At 35.5% G+C, this 21,983-nt stretch overlaps 1 protein-coding gene and 1 pseudogene across 8 annotated transcripts in view; both read right to left on the minus strand.

The window, feature by feature from the left end:
• Positions 1–21,983, minus strand: part of SLC4A10 (solute carrier family 4 member 10) — a gene marked incomplete at both ends in the record, with an annotated part of 246,251 nt that overhangs the window by 61,384 nt on the left and 162,884 nt on the right. For all 7 annotated transcript variants that reach the window (XM_079782957.1, XM_079782954.1, XM_079782956.1 and 4 more), the window contains 5 exons: positions 6,953–7,198; positions 7,594–7,727; positions 8,311–8,485; positions 11,403–11,503; positions 18,532–18,678. In XM_079782957.1, the coding sequence (XP_079639083.1) occupies positions 6,953–7,198; positions 7,594–7,727; positions 8,311–8,485; positions 11,403–11,503; positions 18,532–18,678 (803 nt within the window). The remainder of the gene's footprint in view (positions 1–6,952; positions 7,199–7,593; positions 7,728–8,310; positions 8,486–11,402; positions 11,504–18,531; positions 18,679–21,983) is intronic.
• LOC307106510 (insulin-induced gene 2 protein-like) lies at positions 1,858–3,792 on the minus strand (annotated as a pseudogene). The gene is made up of 2 exons: positions 3,696–3,792; positions 1,858–2,407 (listed from the first exon to the last, which is right to left on the minus strand). The product of its transcript is annotated as an insulin-induced gene 2 protein-like (transcript).

Genomic DNA, 21,983 nt, shown 5'->3' on the forward strand with positions numbered 1-21,983 from the left:
TAGAGGGCGATGGGCTGGAAAAAACAACAAGAAGATAGAAAAAAGATGAAAATCCAAAATAAATCCTTCCCATAACCTAACAATGATATCATACTTTCTAAGCTCTGTAATTATTCAACTCCTGTATGTTAATAAACTAGAGTAATAGACCCTGCTCTTTGCTTTGATCCAACCAACTAAAAAGAGTTAATACAGCCCCAATCTTTCCTTACCTAGCCATCTTTGAGAGCTTTAGATTATTACAATATATTTGAAGAAACATTTCATCTTTCATAAGCAGAGTGCTTATTCTATTTTTGCCATTTCTTAAAATCAAGGCAACCTAGAAAAAGTTATTTCCACAAACTCATTACTTATTGCTAACTTGACAAATTCAGCTTGATCATCTGGTGTAATGTATATATTCTTTAAATTAAATGGATTATCTTGACACTTGCTCTTGGCACAATGAAAGAAGAGCTCATAGGTTCGAATATATGGTCTACATATTATTACCACATTATAAGATTAGGATGCCAGAGGTACTACGAGAATCTTAACAAAATCAAAGACATTTTATTATTTGGTTGGTAAAACTATGAATTTAAGGAAATCTAAGTATAAGAAGCCCAAGTATAAAGAATATCTTTGAAAAGTAAATGAGGCCCTTTTTTCCATATCTTACACCTAAGCAAAATATGTGAGTGCATAGACATGTTAACTTTGCAAAGACTGCAGCTCAGATGTATTGCATCCTAGCTTTGACATTTTCTAGGAATCCTATATAATAAAAGCCTAATATGCTAAGTGTCCAGTTGTCTGTTCAACCAATCAAAGCGTAATATGCTAATGATATGCTAAGGCCGCTCAACTGCTCGCTATGATGTGCACTGACCACCAGGGGGCAGATGCTCCGGCCAGTAGTTTAGCTTGCTGCTGGGGTCTGGCTGATCGGGACTGAGCGAGACAGGCCGGACATACCCTAGAGCCCTCCTGCAGTCCCTCCCCAGCTGGCCAACCTCCCACATCCCTCTCCAGCCCCAATTGTGCACCGGTGGGGTCCCTCAGCCTGGCCTGTGCCCTCTCGCAATCTGGGACCCCTCAGGGGATGTCAGAGAGCCAGTTTTGGCCTGATCCCAGAGGTAAGGCCAAGGGATCCCACTGGTGCTCGAATTCGTGCACTGGGCCTCTAGTTTGTCTCATAAAAACTGTGCAAGCATGAGACCAGCAACATCAGTAGAAAACTTTAGGAGAGCATAAGCATAATGACACTTAAAACTGATTAGGTCATAGTGACAAGAACAAAAGACCACTAAAAGTGTCATGTGAACTTCATAAAACACAAAATGTTTTATACAAAAGGTGAGATTATACAATACATTAAAGTAACCATTATTGTTACCAATAACTGATTTATTTTCCTTAATGCACATGACTAAAAGTATGCTAATAAATATATGCATTGTATACATAGCAAAAAAAATTAGTTTTGCTTTTCTAAAGAGCAAGTAATGGCAATACCTCATCAGAGTCATGTACTCAAAGTGAGTGGTGCAGGAAACCATTGAATCATGGTGAGAATCTAAATGGAAGACAAGTGCATTTCCCAAGAAGATTGTTATTCTCTGTGTTTCTCTTGCACCTATTTCAGGTCCAGGAGACACTAAAACCTCATGAACCATCAGGATGGATCAATCTTCCCATACCTCCCAACCCCCTAATTTTGGTTGAGAAGGGCATTTGGGCAATGGAACACAGTGATTAGCTCACATTTCTGCATCCTGGCAACTTTATAGTCTGAAGTTTCATTGGTATATCTACCATTTACATGCCCTTTTCATCTTGTTTTCTGTACAAAAAAATATATTTTTGTCTTCTTCATTCCTGATGAGATTTTTCTGTGATAACTTTACATTCATACATTGTCAGTTGTGGATCATTATTTCCCATTGTTATGCCTCCAGCAAAAAAATATACATGGTAACCAAGAGCAAACATAGAGAAAATCTGGAGAAGTATATTGATAAGCACCATTATAGACTAGCAGTTGAGTGACCAAGGTTGCCAAGAAAGCAATTCCTACTCCAAGGCCATAACCAGTTCGAGATCACATTACATTGGACCACTCTCTTTTAAATGTATGTGGTTCTCTTAGATGCCGTCAATGCAGGGAAATAATAAACTAATCACCGCTGAAGCTATGCCACAGCACGGTGGCACCCACCATGCTGAAGAAAAGAAGCTTGCAATCACATCAGGTAGGAAAAGCATCATGTCTCTCTGAATCTGAAGTATTACACTAATGCCAGAAATACTCCAATAAAAAACAGCACTACTCCTCGAATCATCAAATTTACACTCCAGCTAGTCACAGAGGAGATATAAGGACCACGCTTTTTGGGCCCAGGTGACTCTATTTCTCCTTCTGCTATGGTTTCATAAGTTCAGTAAGCCAGCAGGAAAGAAAAAAAGGCGTCCCAGCTAAAAAGACTTGTCTGTGAATCAAAGCAGATTGGCATTTCAACAGAACCGCATCTTGCCCTGAAATAGGACCTACCAGAAATCCCCCGCCTCCGCCATCTTCCGGGACATGTGTCCTCATTTTTAAACACATAGCTCTTTCCTTTTCTCTTTTTAAAAATACATTTTTTATTGATTTCAGAGAGGAAGGGAGAGGGAGAGAGAGATAGAAATATCAATGATGAGAGAATCATTGATTGGCTGCTTCCTGCAAGCCCCCTACTGGGGATCGAGCCCACAACCCAGGCATGTGCCTTGACCCAGAATCGAACCGTGACCTCCTGGTTCATAAGTTGACACTCAACCACTGAGCCATGCAGGCTGGGCACATAGCTCTTTTCTATCACAAATTATCACTCATAATCTCAGTGCTCTCTCCAACAGGCACTGTCTTTCACTTTCTTTGACATCATACTTAGGCATACTTTCTCCTTTTCTTTACCGCCTATGCTCTTCTTAATTTTTTGCAAACTGGCTTCCAGTCATGCCTCTCCTCTCCACCCAATACTGTTTTTTAAAGTTAATATTGATCTTCTTTATTGATTTCATACTGAATCTCTCTAAAGATTTCTTAAAACAATATTTCCCCTTGCCTTCTACAACCTGATATTATTCATGTTTTGTGGGTTGTTTTTTGTGGGTTTGTTTTTGTTTTTTTGTTGGTGGTGGTGGTTTGTTTTTTTTTTTTGTTTTGTTTTTTTTACTGTTGTTGTTTTGTCCTTTTCTGCTGCCTCTTTCTAATATTTTATCTATTGGTTACAAGTTTTTCATTCTTCTAGCTTCAAGCTGTGACCATTATCCAGGGCTAAGTCCTTGTGTCTCTGATCCTTTTCCTTTCTAGACTAGGGGATTTTAAACTGTGGTCCTCAGTCTGAAGCACCTTAGAAACTGCCACTAAGGGTACAAGGACAGCTGAAGGGTAGACAATTGCTGCCTCCACACAACTTCAAACAGAATTTCTCTGCTTTTACCTATTTTATTTGCTCCATGTTTTTTCTTTGCAGAGCTTATTTTTATTAATCAGTGTACTGAGAATTATATCAGACTCATAACACTAAGTCTGATTTCTTATTTACCATTATCTATATGACTTTGGACAGATATTACAAAGCATTAATGAATTGCTTGCATCCAGGCCTGTGCCATTCCCTCCATCTGAACCACTCTGCTGTCCTATTCTTCAGCACCTTTCTAACTCCCACTGATTTTTTTAATCTTCTGTATCACTTCATCCAGGAAATCTCTGAACCCAAAATTTGACTTTGGTGCTCTTCTGATAAGATCCCATGGCATCCTGTACCAATCCCTTAACACAGCACTTATTTCATTGTGATGTCTGTTTGTCTGCTTTCCCATATTAAACTGGAAGCTTATTGAGAAGAGAATATTATTCATGATTTCCTTAGCACCTATCATAGCATCTAGCAAGTGGTATGTTTGAAGAGATGAGTATATACCCTAGCAAAAATATCCAAATTAGGGGGTACTGCTCTTTTTGAAACTGAAGATAAATGAAAAGGCAAGTATCACTGTTATCACTCACTCTAATCAAACTGCTCTTCCCATCTGCCTGCTTTCAGAGTGTCCCTGACACCTCCTTCATCCATTTTTGAAATCTATTCATAACACCCTCACTATTTGCTTTTATTAGAAAAGTTATTTTGTTTCCACTCTGATTTTCTTGTCCAAAAAACAGAAGTATACTGTTTAAAGCTATCTGTGAAAAAGTAAAGTACTAAAAATCACGTTATTTTCCAAAAAGAAAGATAAAAGTCACATGATCATATCAATAGATGCAGAAAAAGCATTTGACAAAATCCAGCACCCATTTATGATAAAAACATTCAACAAAGTGGAAATAGAGGGAACATATTTCAACATAATAAAAGTCATATATATATGACAAACACACAGCTAACATCATACTCAGCAACAACAACAAAAACCTACATATATAAGGAAGCAAATAGCCACAGAAATCTAAAGAAAGAAGAACAAAGTTGGAGGTACCACACACTATCTAATATCAAACTATACTACAAGCCTATAACAATCAAAACAGCCTGGTAATGGCATAAAAATAGACAAATAGATCAAAGGGACAGAATAAAGAACCCAGAAATAAACCCACACATACATAATCAATTAATATATAACAAAGGAGGTAAGAACATACAATGGGGTAAAAACAGTTTATTCAATAAATAGTGGGAAATTGCACAGATATGTGCCAGAAAATGAAAGTAGACCACATCGTACATGATACACAAGAATAAACTCAAAATGGGTTGAAAACTTGAATGTTAGGCTCAAACACATAAAAATCCTAAAAGAAAACATAAGACAGTAAAATGTCAGACATTTCTCTAGCAATATTTGTTCTGATATATCTCCTGAGGCAAGGGAAACAAAAGAAAAAATAAACAAATGGGGGTACATCAAACTAAAGAGCTTTTGCACAGCAAAGAAAACCATAAAAAAGACAACCTGCTGAACAAGGGAAGATATTCACCAATGATATATCCAATAAGGGGTTAATATCCAAAATTTATAAAGAACACATACAACTCAACAGAAAAAAACAAACACTTCAATTAAAAAATGGCCAGCGGATCTGAATAGACACTTCTCCAAAGTGTCTACACAGATGGCCAATAGACATATGAAAAGATGCTCAATGTCACTAATCATCAAAGAAATGCAAATTAAAACCACAATGAGATATCACCTCACACTTGTCGGAATGGTAATCATCAATAAATCAACAAACAAGTGTTGGTGAGAATGTAGAGGAAAGGGAACCCTTGTGCACTGTCGGTGGGAATGCAGATTGGTGCAGCCACTGTGGAAAACAGTATGGAGGTTCCTCAAAAAAATTAAAAATTGAACTGCCTTCTGACCAGCAATTCCACATCTTGGAATTTATCCAAAGAAACCCAAAACACGAATTCAAAAGCATATATGCACCCCTATGTTCATTGCAGCATTATTTTCAATAGCAAAAATACGAAAATTAACCGTGCCCATCAATAAATATGTGGATAAAAAAAGTGGTAGTACATATATACAATGGAATATTACTTGGGCATAAAGAATAATGAAGTCTTACCTTTTGTGACAGCATGGATGGACCTAGAGGGTATTATGCTAAGTAAAATAAGTCAGATAGAGAAAGACAAATACCATATAATTTCACTTATATGTGAAATCTAAAGAACAAAATAAATGAAAAAACAAAATATAAACACACTCATTGATATGGAAAACAGACTGATAGTGCCAGAGACAATGAGGGTTGGGGTCTGGGTGAAAAGGTAAAGGGATTAAGAAGTACAATTAATAATTACCAAAAAAAAAATAAAAAACATCATGGGGATGTAAAGCACAGCATGGGGAATATAGTCAATAATATTATAATAACTACATATGGTGCCAGTTAGGTACTTGAAATATTGAGGGAATTACTTTGTAAAGTATATGATTGTCTAACTACTGTGATGTAAAACTGAAGCTAATACAAAATATTGAATATAAATTCTAATTTTAAAAAATTTACTAAATAAATAAAAATCATGTTATTTTTAGCCCTATCACTACATCTTTCTTTACAAAATTATACATTGCACTATTTTGTTCTAATTTCAAATTATTCTAATAACAAAGGTAATAAATCTTTAAAACATTTGAGGCCATATCTAAGCAGTTAGTAAGAGCACTGGTGGTTGATGCAGAGGATATAACTGCCCCATAAAAACATATTGCTTCAAATGCTTGCTATATAAAAATGTATACACAAATGCAACAAAAATATTCAAATTAAGTACAAGAAAGGGCAAATATAATGTCCATATACAGTATATAAAAACAGCCTTAGAGAAATTCTAAACTACTGGCTGACTAAAACTAGAAAGATCAATAGGTCCAATCCTATTTTTAACCCTAAACTGTATATTGAAAAAAAAAGCAAGGTAAGGAAGGTGGGAAAGCAATATTATATATCAATTCAATTATTTTTGTTTATCTTTTTATTGACCCAATAGAATCTCTTTTACCGTATTGCTCTAAATCTGAAATCTTATATTTTCAGTTTCCTTTGAATTATAGTAAATTGAAAAGGCTCTAAAGAAAAAAAAATCATATGTATTTTGCAAAAACAAAATGCCTATATAGCAAAATTGACCTTGGTTCACTATTTACTTAATAGGGAATTCCTGACAAATAAAACTCCAAAAAAGATATTCTAGGTAGAGTTGTTATATTGAGAACATAAGTATCTGATGAGTGGTTCATTACATGACTTTTAAAATCCTGTTCCACTTTGAGAGTGCAGGATTTAGGTCATGAATCAATTTAAGGCACTCTATCTACTGAGTAAGTTCCTCACATTCCTTATAACAATAGCAATATTTGTTAAAAGGAAAGCCCTGCAGCCAACAGGGGAAATAGTACTTACGAGTATTGTGTTAGCAGTTCCAAATCATTATGCATGTTGATTGGATATGTTTCACTGAGTTCAAACAACTTCTCTAGGGCTTCATAAATGAAAATGATGCAAATAAGAGAAGCAAAAGCTTCTTCAGTAAACCGGGTGATATAGCAAACAAGGGAGCTTGCATCAGTGGCCACAAGTATGATGCATAGTGTTGCAGTCCAAAGTCCAATACTGGCTCTTAAAGAGAGGTATGACAGCTCATATTCTCTAGGAGGAGAAAAGGAATAGCAGAAAGAAGGTCATTTTACAGCTTGCCACCATTTTAAACAGATGGAAATAAGTCCATTTCATGACATGGAAGTAAATAGCTTCACATCCCATGAGTATCCAAACTCAAGACTTTGTCTAAAGGGAACACTAAGGGGATAAAACTAACAGGGGCTCTCAGGGTTGAGAACTGAATATAATTTTTTACAAACATCACAAAACATTATACACAGATCTTTTTGTTTTCCTTTATTTTCATGGAGAAGCAAAAATGACACACTGAATCAAATCAGCCACTTCCACCTCTCCCAGAAGACCTCCAAACGTGATGTTGGGAGAATACATACAGTAGAGAAATAGAAAGGGGCTAAGAGCCAAACATATATAACACTTACTTGCAAAATTTAAACAAAATCTTTTCAAACACCAATACTGGTCCTGTACTGCCTAATATGGTAAGAGGCTGTCCACCAAAGAGAGAGTAGGCTATCCCAGTCATGGATGCTCCAAAGAGAGATTCGATTGCACTCTGTGTAGAGATAGAAATTATTTCATTATTTAAGCTACACAGGTATCCATTATAACCGGGAGAAATGTTTAAAATACAAGGGCATACTATTTTTCCTTTGCAATGAAAATCCTAGCAACCTTGGGCAAGATGTGGGATAGGAGAATAAAAAAAAAGATGCAGGCAGTCGGCCAAAAATAAATGGTAGTGAATAGAGATGTGTCTTCTCCACCTTCCTTACCTTGCTTTTCTTTTGCTCACTAAAAGTTTGCATACTTTGTGATATGTGAATGGACAGAAGCATGGCTTGTATACATGGGAATGGATCTCTTGTGAGGGAAGAACCACAGCCTAAAACTAGCCTAGAATAGAGGCTATAGATGAGATCAGAAGCTTGTGTAAGACTCAGAAGTAATTGTTTTGAGATATTCCCACTCCCAGATTACCAGTTCCATTACCATCCAGAAAATTCATATGAAGTTATCTGCCAGACCAAACATCAAATATCTCCTCATAAAGGGATCCAAAATTAAACGCTCACTTATCTAACTGGAATCTTAAAAATGGATTAATTTCAAAGTTCAGAGAAAAGCATAATACGTACTATACGACCTTCAGTGGCTTCTCCCAGCAGTCCTCCAAATGTGATGACAGGAGACATACACGCGCAGTAGAGAAACAGAAAAGACGCTAAGCACTGTAGGCTGAAAGCATCTCTGAAGTCACTCCAGAAGTATGGAGCTTTTCTTTTGATATCTAAAATAAGTCCCCCAAAAATCCTAAGACAGGGGGGGAAACACAACAGTGAAATCCAAATATAAAAGACATACAGAGCAAAATGCCCATTAGCTTTGTTGCCAGGTCCCAGTATAGGTTTTCCATCAGCTGAGATGAGACTCAACATGAACCTGCTATATTGCATTATCATGATCTACAGGGATGGCTTTGCACCACTATGTTTCCTCAATTACTAGCCAAAGATTGTATCAATGGCCAAAAAATAAATAAATAAACAAACACAAAACTCAGGTTCTCTCAGACAAGGTTCAGAGCTGTTCATCAGTCCAATTTCAAATAATGAGATTTAGAATTACTCCAAAATATCTGTGCCATTTCTACATCAACCTACTCTTAATCTCAGGGCTGCTACTTGGAATTGTTGGCAGTATTTTCTGATTGTTTGCATTTTGTTTAGCTAGCAGAAAATGCCGGAGGGAGGGTAAACTAGTTAGCTACTCTCTCTGCCAAACACACACACAACACCCTCCCCAGATGTTGTTCCAGGCAGGCATCTAAATGGCCTTTCAATGAGACAGATAGCTTCCACAGTTGTTTTCAATGTTAGGCAAAGGCAACTAGGAGGAGGATCTTATGACCATAAAGTTGAACCCATTATTGCCTAAATATATTCCAATTTCTGTCATTCACAAGACAATAACAACCTTATTTGGTATAAATTCATTTTTTAAAATATATTCGAAGCCAAACTGAAACACTTGAAAGAGCCTTGGAGGGTGAGGGAAGATAGTATTAAATTGTGACATGTTGCCTAAAATTTGAAGATTAAATGTTTTTGATCTATTAGGAATTAGAATACTAATGAGCAGGTATTCTCATTTTTTGAACATTTAGTAATCACATGCAGAATTAACACTTGACTACTGAAACTTCTTTGTGCTCCATGGAATAAAGATACCATATTAAAATTAATAAGACTATGGTTAAGTTCCTACATGGAGGTTAAAAAAATATCTATTATGTTGTTCCAATATACTGCCAGTATGCTGAATACACTTAAATTATGGGAAAATATTAAACTTTTATTATTTATTTTCTAAATAGGAATATTCATTTGCAATATAATAATAACCTCAAAAATGACTGTGGCCTTGAGAAATAAAGTTACTTTGCCTTAAAAAATGTACATCTTCAGTATAACTGAAGATTTTGAGTATTATTTTTAATTTCCCTCATCTGACTGACATGCACTCAATAGTAACACATTAATAACTTTATCACTGTTATGTGAGTGATAGAATCACTATGTTTTCCCAGTGATTACTTCCATCAGAGGGATGTGGAGTAGGAGATGTTGAGAGGGTAAATTTTAAATTGAAAATAAAAAGGACATTTGAAACTCAGAAACTCTTGCAGAGAACCTGTGAAGTTCACAGACACAAAAATCCTTTTAGGTTCCTCTACCTGTGTTTTGTAAAACAAATACATATTATTTTTATTTGGGGAGGGGGAGTCATTTCTGAATGATTTGATAACTTGTCAAAGTCACAATTCAAAGTAGATTTAATTTATTAGTCTGTTCATTCATTTATCATTTATATCCCACCTAACCCCCAAAAGAATTTGAGGTGGTTATGAAATATTAATTAGTAGTTAATATTTATAGGTTTGATAGTACTTTCTATTAGACCATTGTACTTATTAGAGCATACATTAGTCTAAATAGCTCTTATGTTACTGTGTAATAAATGTGCTTTTAGCAGCAAGAATCTAAATCCGGAAGTGGGAGGTCATTACAGAGAACAGTGCAAGAGCAGCCCAGATGGACACCAGCAACTCCAGGCGAGCAGATGAGTAATGGATACTTCAAGCCATGTCAGCAACAGAATCTGTGGAAGAACTCTGGAGAAGCGAAGACACCGGATATGGGTGACCTGGGAGGATTTAGGAAGCAGTAAGGAAAAGTGAACTTTGAAAAAAGTCTAAGCTATGTGGCACGTTATACCTGAGAGAGAGAAAAATATAACCACCAAAAATAAAAAGCAAATATGAAAGCAAGCAGAAGGAGTAACAATGCTTCTAGTAAAGGGAAAAGGAAAGAATTGTTTGAAACATCTCAAATTAGGTATGGAGCCTGAGGAAGACGTTAAAGGACATTTCCTCAGAGACAAACAAAGATCAAGGGAAAGAACAGAGGAGAATTAAAATGCACAGAGTTGTAGAAACTGGAAAGTCAACTTAGAAAACACAGTGAAAGCAGTTCAGGAAATGGCCTTGAGGGGAAGGGAGCACCAATCCTGCAAAGCCTTTGCAATTGCCTTCATTTATAATGGAGGCTGTGTGCACACATTCTCTGAAGAGAGACCCACCCAAGGGTTTCTGATTTTCTGCTCACACATTGCTTGGAGAGAGACAAGCTGTCAAAAAACCATAAAGAACCATTTTAAGAAATAAATTGAAGCTTTCATCTCGTCAAAAATGTGTGATTAGAAAAATAAATCATATAGCTCTTTCAAATTATGACTGTAAAAGTAAAAAATGCTATTATATACATCCTACTTGCATGTAATGAGATAGAGTCTACAAGACTGTTCTCTTGGTATTTATTTTTATTTCTATCATAAACTTGAAGCTTTCAACGGGTTCTTTTGGAAGGGGCAACTGACAGTTTTCTTATTCATTCTAAGAATCTGTGAATGCATTTTATACACAGCAAAATGAAAGACTGGGTAAGTTAAAATGGAATGATGCAAACACTGTTCTGACTTAATGGTAATGGCAATCATTGGTAACTACAGAGAAATAAAATTAATTGGCATTTTTACACACACACCCCCCCGCCAAAGAATTTATATTCAAAGTATTTTTTAAAATGAGATCTCAAAGCAGCAATTCCTAACATGCAAGAATGGTATATCATTTGGTCTTCGAAGTCCCATACAAGTGCTTTTCACTAACCTTCCTGTTCGCTGGAGTTCAGGTCCACTATGTCCTCCGTGGGGCTCTGCTTCCCCATGAGCTGCTGTTCCATTTGGTACAGCAGGAATCTTCCTCTTCTCCTGTTGGAAGTGTTTTGGTTTTTAAATATCAGGTGCTAGTTATAAATACCAAAACCAAAATGTTTCCCTTGAGACAATATGCATAATAGCTAAGACCGAGACATCATTACTTATTTGCTGCAGGACCTCCAGCAAGTTATCTAGTTTCCTAAAGCTTTAAACTCACTAATGTGCCCATGAAAATTAAGTGGGTTTTGGACATTTATTCATTCTTTCATCTAATACTTATTGAGTGCCTAGTGAGTATCATTTATGGTTATGGATACTAGAGATGCAAAGGTGAGCGAGAAAAAGCATTCTATTAGTGAAGACAAATAATTAACCTATAATGTCAGGTAGAGATAAAGCTCTGAAATTAGAGAAGGGGACAGAAAGACCAGGGCCAGGGTAGGTTGGGTGAGGTGGTATTAATATGGTGTTAGTATGCCTGGCATAGTTCAACTGTTCAATAAACATTAACTATTATCATTAGCTATTTTTAAACTGTAATTTCCTCTGATTCTGGCTATCTTCCTACTCTAAGAATGATTTATTATATGGTCCTTTCTTACTCATATAGAGATCCAAGACTATTGATCCAATGACAAATTAACTGAGGTTTATACAAGTGCTATTTTCCCATAGGTCTATTCCACCTACTTTTATCAGTGACAGAGATTTTTGAAAATCATAAAAATATATTGATGATCTTAGAGCACACCAATATATTCAAAAGTGCCTAAAGAATTGTAAAAAATATGCTAAGTGGCTTAATTAAAATGTTTACTTGACTGCCATTCCAAAATCATGTAAACATGTTCTTCATGTTTGGTGTGAAGTGAATTATCGAAGGATCTGATGTACAATGGACATTTAGATAAAATAGTACAGGGTTAAAACGTGAGAAAAATAGGTTTTGGCATGAACAAAATATAGGAAAGTTTGTTGCTTAATATCTTTACAATTTCTCAGAAACATGAATAGATACAATGAACTGAAGTGAAAAGATAAAAGGAAGGATTCCTGTCAACTAATAAAGGAAATGCCTTTACTGGTAAATAATTAGCATACATTAGTCAAGGGCTTTAAGAGTAACCCTCAGCCCTGGCCAGATGACTCAGTTGATTGGAGTATCTTTCTGATGCGCCAAGGTTATAGGTTAGAGCCCCAGTCAGGGCACATGCAAGAATCAACCAATGGATGCATAGATAAATGGAACAATGAATTGATGTTTCTCTCTCTCTCTCTCTCTCTCTCTCTCTCTCTCTCTCTCTCTCTCTCTCTCTCTCTCTCTCTCTCTCTCTCTCTCCCCTCTCCTTCTAAAATCATTTTTTTAAAAAAAGAGTGACCCTCAACCACCTAGGAAAACATTTCTTAGCTTCCTTCCACAAGTCTCAGAAAGCAAGTGATATTATTCAGTCTTCTGTGGAAGTATCCTTTACTAGACAAGTTAGCTCATTGTTTTACAATGGAAAAGGCTATACATCAAGAAGGCAATGATAAACTATGAAGAATATTTGCCAGTCTACAGAGCCCTTTCCTCAAGAAGTGTTCCTTTGTAGTAAGGCGGGGGGGGGGGGGGGGGGTGTGTTTGAAAAGAGAAGTGTGTATGAATAATATCAATGAATATTCTGAGAAATAATACAGAAAATATCTTTGTTCAGAAACACACATATTTTGATGTTTTAAAACAAATCAATTGTTGAGCAGATATTTGATTACTCAAATTATACATTTGAGTAATTCAAACAAATTGTACATTTATTCATTCAAACAATAAATTCTTTCTGAGAGGCAATTTATGTCAGGTACTAGGCCCCACCACTATTCGACTAGTGGACAAATCAGGCCTGTGGAGCTTACATTCTAATAGGAAAGGCAAACAATAAACAAATAAATTAATTAATTCTACTGTGTGTTAGATGGATTAAAAGCTATGGAAATGTGAAAATTTAGAGCAGAGTAAGGGGGTTTGAGGTACAGGGTGGGTGTTCAGAGAGGAGAGAGAAGCAATTACAAATACAGTGGTCAGGCAGTAATCAGTGATAAAGTGTCATTTAAGAAAAACTTGAGGGAGTCAGGGAGTTATCCATGACAATAACTAGGGGATATTCGTGCAGAAAGCATAGCCAGTGGGACAGTCTTAAGGCAGCAGAGTGGCTATGGGGTTTAAAGAACAAGGAGCAAGCAGGCCAATAGAGTTGGAGAGGAGTAAGCAATGAAGAAACTGGTAGGGGATGACTCCTGAGAGGTGAAGGGAGGACAGACTGTGTAGGCTTAATAAACCATCGTATCTGGCTTTTATTCTCAGTGAAATGAGGAACTTGTACAGGGTTCTGAGGAAAGGAGGAGTATGATCTAGCTTGGAGTCACGCTGGCTACTATATTGAGAACAGATTCTAGGGGCCAAGGGTAGAAACAAGACCAGTTTGGAGGCTATTTCAGTAATTCAAAAGAATTATGATGGCAGCCTGCAATGTAGTGGTAGCAGTCGTAATAGCAGGAAATTGTTTCATTCTGGATAGATATCGAAGGCACTGCCAAAAGTTTTCTGGCAGACTAGAAATCAGGTATAAGAAAAAGTAGTAAAATGTTTGGCTCCATCAATTGTAAATGTGGAGTGAGTACAACTGTAAGTGTGGAGTTAGTCCTATCAAGATGGGAAGGTGCTAGTGGAACAGAATTTAAGAGAAGATCAATTTCTTATTTACTTCAGGAAGCATTACATTGACTTTTCTCATAGAAATATAAAGATGTGTACAGAAATAAGATAGTCTACAATTCAGTTCAAACTTTAGGACATGTTAAGTTTTATATATCTAAAAGACATCCACGAGGAGAACACAATAGGCATTTGGATAAATAACTCTCAAGTTCAAGATGAAATATAAATTTGGGAGAAGATTTAAAGCTATAAAATTGGAAGATAGTACCAAGAGAATGAGTATAGATAGGGGACAGGATATGACAAAGGACTGAGTCCTGCATCACTTCAACATAAAGAAATCAAAGCGAAGAGAAGAAACCAGAAAAGAAGACTGGGGAAGAGTAAAAACCAAAGTGTGGGAAGGTACAAAGAAAATCAAGAGTGTGGTGTTTTGGAGCCAAACAAAGAAACTATATCAAAGAGTTATCAGCTCTGCCAAATGTTGATGATTAATAGGCTAAATAACATGCAGACTGAGGTTGACCATGAAATTTTGCATTGTAGAGATATTTGATAGCCTTCATGTAATTTTAGTGAAGTGATGGAAGCAAATGACTTACTTGAGTAGGTTTAAGAGATAATTGGAGGAGAGGAATTGGAAGCAGGTAGTACAGAGAACTTTTCTGTGGCATTTATTTGCAGTGGTAGCAATATTAACAATTCTTTTTTTAAGATATGAAAATTAACAATGCTGTATGCTAATAAATAATACAGAGCAAAAGAAATTATGAGACAGGGAAGAAAAAAGGATAATTGGTAGATATGTCTTTGAGTAGGTGTGTGAAGAGATGGGGTCTAGTGCACAGGTAGGAGGCTGACTTTGGATAATTCATCAATAGTATTATATGGGAGGCAGAGTGTATGGATGCAGATGCTGGCAGGTGGATAGCTGGTGTGGTGGGAATCTGTGGAAATTCTCTTTTAATCATTTTATATTTCTCAGGAAAGTAAAAAGCAAGTCAACATCTAAGAGTGAAGGTCAGAAAGGATGTGATGATGGTTTGAGGAGAGAAAACAGGTGTGAAATGTCATCTAGAGAGAATGATTGGACTATGAACTTGCAACATTAAGGGCCCACTTGAGGTATGTAGTCAAGAATTATGTGAGATCAGTCAGTGTAATTACACGTTTTCCTTCCGCCACATTCACCTGTACCAAGGCAGATACAGACTAAAGAGTTGAATTCACACAGGGTTGTAGTTTTGACAAGCAAGTAAATGGCATGAGAGAAAAGCAAAGAAATTGAGGGTATACACAAGGGAGTGATTATAATGACTGATACAAGTTCTAATGATATTTTCAGGGTTATCACTTGAGGTGTCTGGTTATTCTTCTCTTAACCGAAAGGAAAAAATACCTAAAATTCCATTATTTATACATTTCAAAATAATAACAACCATGGGAATTATCTCATGGGGGGGAAGTATTATTTGAACAAGTCTGAAGTCAGAGTACTTAATGTACTTTATTTTGTTTCATCTAATAAAAGAAAACATAGTTTCATAGTATGTTATTCAATTACAACATACATAAAAAATACTAATGTAAAGAAGCATACAACTTATCTCTAATTCAAATTCATTATACAAAACTGTGTTGTCTAAAATGATAGCCACTAAAAACATGTGGTTATTTAAATTTAAGTAAATTCAAGTTTAATATTTAGTTCCTCCGTTGCAGTAGGTACATTTCTTGTGCTCAATAGTGGCTTGACTTATTATATATCATAGATATAGAAAATTTCTATTCTTGCAGAAAGTTCTATTAGACATGCTGACATAGAATGTCAGTACAGAGAGGTTAGGACATCTGTTCATGATCATACAAATAAATAATAGCAGAATTCAGAGGTCTTGATTCTTAACTCAATTTTCTTTCTACTATTGCCTCTGAATATCCAGAGTCCAATACATTCTGATCGCCTCATAAAAATAATTTTAAAAATACAGAGCTCCTATGCTTCAACTTGCCTTAATAACATCATTACTCAAAGGCAAGGTGTTTTTAAAAACGCTTAACTTCAGTTTTAATGTTTGACAAACTAACTGGGATTTTTTAAAAGAAAGAAAAATTATAATACTCTCAACAATAAAGGTGTTTGTTTTTTTTTAAGTTCTAGAGACAGATAGTGGTGATAGCTGTACAACAATGTGAAAATTCTTAATGCCACTTGAGCTGTACACTTAAAAAATGGTAAAAGTTTCTGCTATATACATTTTGCCACAATAAAGAAAAAGAGAGAAAAAAAAGAAAAACTAATTGGTATTAAAAAGTGACTTTTAAAGTCTGTCTCAATGTATTTATATTTTCATTAAATTTTCTAAATAACACCAATTAAAAAGCTTAGTATTTCAGAAAGCATTATATCACCTTTTCTACTATTGTAATGGCAACGATGTAAACAAGCACAAAAATAGGACAGAGTATAACCCTTAAAATTACTCCTTAAGCAACTTCTTTTATTTTAGCAGTAGATTAACTGAAAATATGTGGCTGCAGTTATAGAATGACAAAATTGTAATTGCTGAGAAAAGAAAAGCACATTATCTTTAATGTTATGAGATGACTTCAGAATGAAAACACAGAAATGAGGCAGATGTCAGCTTATTTTCCTTGCATTGAGAGTGGGATTAAGACGCCTTTTTTAAACAGTCATGTTTGAGTGGTATACCTGCTCACTTGCACATCTCTAGCTAACTAAAAGAACTTCTATGTCCAGGATTGGGTCAATTAGACCATCTGTTAGTTCAACTAGTGTAGTCAAGTCAGACCAGCCTGGACTCCACAGGGACAAGAGCCCCAAACAAGGCTGACTAGATGAGAACTGTGAGAGTTGTAGGAGGCAGACTCAGTAGAAATAGAGGTGATACTCTGAGGAGTGGGCTTAACAAACATTTGGTCACCACTCTCAACAAAGGCATGCTGACATTAAGAAAATGACCCCAAATAATAGCAACAGTCTTTGTTTCTATTTTTCTGGAATATATATATATATATATATATATATATATATATATATATATATGTAAATGCGCATTAAATTTTTATAGACAGAATTTCTACAATTTTTATGTCACACACCCACACCAAGATAAAACAAACATAAGAATTTTAATTAAAAATGTTTCCCAATTAATATGATCAGCAGTAATAGGAAGTTTTCTATATAATAAAACTAAGCCATGCCTTTGAATTTTTTTTTAATACTTGCTAACTTCAAAGTGATGCATCAGAATATAGGAAGGCAGTAATGGACTTTTTCTTAAGCCATATTTTACATCTTTATTAAAAATTTAATTTTCCTCCAGTATAATATGTTTTGAGATGGGTCTAAAGTCTTTCCAGGGATATGGGACTGTTTTATTTAATAGTACATCATCAATACACCAAATTTCTCAGTGAAGTGTGTTGCATATGATCATGGAAGACTTTCTAACTTCTTCAAGGTTAAATAGGTTCTGGTACCAATTCCATGTGGAAGAAAGTGGGGATCCCCAACACCACCAAGCAATGCTCCAGACACCAGCTGGGTGTCCTACAATTCAACCCAATTTTGACACTCTCTCCCCAGAGATAGCACCAGATACCACAGGTTGAGGACTCAGTCCTGCAAGACTGCCCCCTCACCCCACCCCTACTTCAGATACAAGTTGCAAGCTCAGGTTCCCAAGACCCCCTCCTTGGGTTTCAACTAATTTGACAGAGTGGATCACAAAAAACTCAGAGAAACATTTTACTTACTAGACCACCAGTTTATTATAAAAGGATATAACTCAGGAACAGCCCATGTTAGAGATGCAAAGGGAAGATAAGGGGAAAGGGCAAGAGGTGTCCATGTTCTCTTCCGGTGCACAACTCTCTTCAATCGCCATGTGTTCACCAACACTGAAGCTCTCTGAACCCCATACTTTGGGGTTTTATGGAAGCTTCACTACAGAGGCATGATTGATTACAACATTGGCCATTGGGGATTGAATTCAATCTCCAGCTCCTCTCCCCTCCCCAGAGGTGGGAGGGTGAAACTGAAAGTTCCAACCCTCTAATCATATGGTTGGCATTGCTGGCAATCAGCCTCCCTCTTTAAGTGAGTTCCAAAACCCTCCTTCCTCAACCTAACAAAAGACACTTTTGTTGCTCTTGTAACAGGAAATTCACAGTTTTAGGAGCTCCATGCTAGAAACAAGAGGAATACCAAATATATATTCCTTATTATAGAGCACAATATTACAGAGGTTATAATTTAAGTCATGTCAATCCTCGTGATAGGTTATACTATTTTGGTACACGTATTTAAAAGACAAAAGAAGATAAGATTTTTAAGAGTATTTTCAAATATGCATACCTGGGAAGGAACATTTTTTGGAGGCTCTATACGAATGCTTGGATCCCATTCTCCAGGAGGAAGAACAGTAACCTGATCCAGAAATTCATCAATTCCTGATACCAAGTCATTTCGATCTTTAGCTTTGTAAGCAACATCATGAAATACCTATAAGAAGGAAAATAAATATAATTTATAGATTTTAAAAGTTATAAAATCTTAATGTGTTCAGTGTTTTAATTTCCCAGTTACCTCATCTGAGATTATAGAATTTGAAAAAAATTGATGTTTTCATGTAAAATATTATAATTTAGTTTTATATATGAATGCCCACAGATATATATTTTTCTCAGAATGCTAGTATGAATGTCGAAATTTCTGGAGGCAAGAATAAAGGGAAGGGGAAGGAGGATGGATGGGATGGGACTAAAATTCTGCCACCCTGAAGCTGCTTTTTTGGGTGATATTGATTTTAAGCTATTTATTAAGAAACAAATGACTCAAAGAAACTTTTATTCTTCCCCCTTTTCTGCCCAAGAGATTCAGAGAGAGAAACTTGCTTCAGGAAGAAGATCTTAGGATACCACCTTAGCCTGTTTTGAATTAAGTATGGTGAACAAGAAGGCTTTAGCCAGATGCCTATTAGCTAGATATCCCTGTGTCCCTTTGCTTTTGAGTCCTCTAGCAAGGATTTTCTTGCCATGTGTGTTTCGGTATTCCTCAACTACCTGAGAATAGCCCATTTTCACTTCTGAAATCTAATTCCCTGCTCTCCCCCCAAAATGTCTTAGACACCCAAGGTTGCCTCATTGTCTTTGGAATTTTCATGCCTCTGTGAATTCCCCATGCCCATATAGTAAACTCATTCTCTCCTGTTCATGAGTCTCTGTTAATTTGGTTATTAGCCCAGCCTAGAAGAACTTTGAAGGTGGGAAGAAAAGTATTAATATTTTTTTAGTCCCATAGAAGGAAGCTAATTAAGCTAGAATTAATGATTCAAGCTTGGCAAAGGTTATTTATGTGTGGTAAATCAAACTTTCTGAAAGACGCTTTTGCTTAAAAATAGAGATGAAATGTATAGACTATATTATAAATTTTAGCAATATTTATACCTTGGCATATATGAACTAATTTAAAAGGTTAATTTTGTTTCAATTATTAAATAATAATGTTTTAAAATAGGATTTTCTGATATATATCATATCTGTATGGTTTAGAAAGTATATTTCCATTTAAAGTATGAGCTACATTTACACACACAAACACATACACACACACACACAGTGGTAGTCATTTAGACTACTGACAGATACCAAAGGGCTTCTAGACAGAGCAGGATTGCATTCCTTGCCTTCTTCAATATTAGGATTAGAGTGTTCTACTTAGGTGTATACACTGAGTGGCCAGATTATTATGATCTCTGAATGCATAATAATCTGGCCACTCAGTGTATGTGTGTGTGTGTATTAATAAATTAAAGACTGTGTTAGTCATTTTAGCAATACCTTATCTTGAATCACTTCAGCAGTGTAGAATATCAAGCCAGAAACTAAAATAAATTGTCTAAAAATAGAATACAATGTTTTAAATATATATATATATATATATATATATATATATATATATATATATATATATATTTTAGAGGCCCAGTGCATGAATTCGTGCATGGGTGGGTGGGGTCCGGCCAGCCTGGCCAGGGGGAGGGGACATGGGTGGTTGGCCGGCCGGCCTGCCTGCTGGTCAAACTCCTGGTTGAGGGGACAATTTGCATATTAGCCTTTTATTATATAGGATATACACTGAGTGGCCAGATTATTATGCGTTCAGAGATCACAATAATCTGGCCACTCAGTGTATACATCACTTTCTAATGGAAGTTGTGAGCACCTGTGTGTGATTTATCCCATAGCCTTTTATCTGCCATAGTGACTGAGAAAACACAGGTTGAGCTCCAGCTTCTATGGGCCTGAGTGACTATAATTAGCAGACTCTCTGCCAGTTTGTGATGGACACACAGCATGACAGAAATAAATCCTGGTTGTATTAAACCACAGAGATTGTAGTTGGTTATTCCTGCAGCATGCCTAATTTCTCCTAACTAATACACAGAGGAATGGTATACTTAATATAATAAGTGGGTAAAATAAATGTGAAAAATTAATTTACCCTAAACATAAATATAAAATTGCATTTTATATAACATGAAATGGAACACATATTTGAGGTTTGGGACTACTGTATTATTCTTTATGCTAATCTATATTACAGTAACCAAATATCCCAAAATTTACAGGAAAATTATACTTTCAAACATTGTATTCTATTTTTAGACAATTTATTTTAGTTTCTGGCTTGATGTTCTACACTGCTGAAGTGATTCAAGATAAGGTATTGCTAAAGTGACTAACACAGTCTTTAATTTATTAAAAAACTTATTGAGTTTGTTTCTATTTTGTTTGTTTATTGTGTTCTTCAGTCCTACATATAAATCAAATCATATATGATTGTTTAACCACTGAATACCTTAAACTAATACAAAATGATACTGAATGTAAACTATAATTGAAAAATAAAATTTAAATTAAAAAAACAACAATAACTTATGGAACTCTGACTAAGGGCCAGACACTATGCTAAGTCTGAAGATACAAAAGGAAAAGACAGGAGTTCCCAGTACAGACAGGAAATACACAAATAGAGCTCAGTCAGCAAATATTTGAGCACCTGAAAAAAATCAAGGTACTAAAATGAATATGTGGTAACTGCTCTCATGAAATTTACAGTTTGATCATGCAAACCAATTCACCATTTTCTTAACTTTATGAATCAACATCTTGTCCTTAATAAGTACAATTATTCAATAGCCTTCAAAACAATTGGAAAAGCAGAATAATTTTTCCACCTTGGCTTTAAACAATAAAATACTATTTTTTCTTTTAAAAGTATTTAAATATTTTTATAGACAATGATTTTTGATAGTCAATGTACTATTTTAATTAACATGTCCTATTATGTCATCCTTTGGAATAACTTTCTGACAGTTTCTGCTTTGCTATCCCACTGTTCAGAGAGTTACAAATTGTCCTAAAGCTAATCTCTAAAGTTTCAAGTCTAAATGATTCTTGTTTGAGCCTCCATTAGGTGGCTCATTAATCAAGGAAATCAATGAAAGTCCCTTCTCTGCTCTCATTCTAAATCTAAAATTTTAAAAACATGGATGTTTCTCTGTTATTCTGTATCCACTCAATTAAAAAGTTGGACAATGACATCTTTCTATTCAGAAAATTTTGAATCCTAATTGGAAAAGGAAAGGTTTAAAAAGAGAGATACTTTGAGTATGTATGGACCTTCCATGATGCAATATGCTCTTCTCACCATATAACATGGCCCATGACCCATAGATATCTTAGTGTAGTCCTAATGTCTTAGTTATGGAAACATAATATAACATGATATACACACTGAGTGGA

The sequence above is a fragment of the Cnephaeus nilssonii genome, assembly GCF_951640355.1.
Source record: "Cnephaeus nilssonii genome assembly, chromosome: 10".
In the NCBI taxonomy this organism is placed as follows: domain Eukaryota; kingdom Metazoa; phylum Chordata; class Mammalia; order Chiroptera; family Vespertilionidae; genus Cnephaeus; species Cnephaeus nilssonii.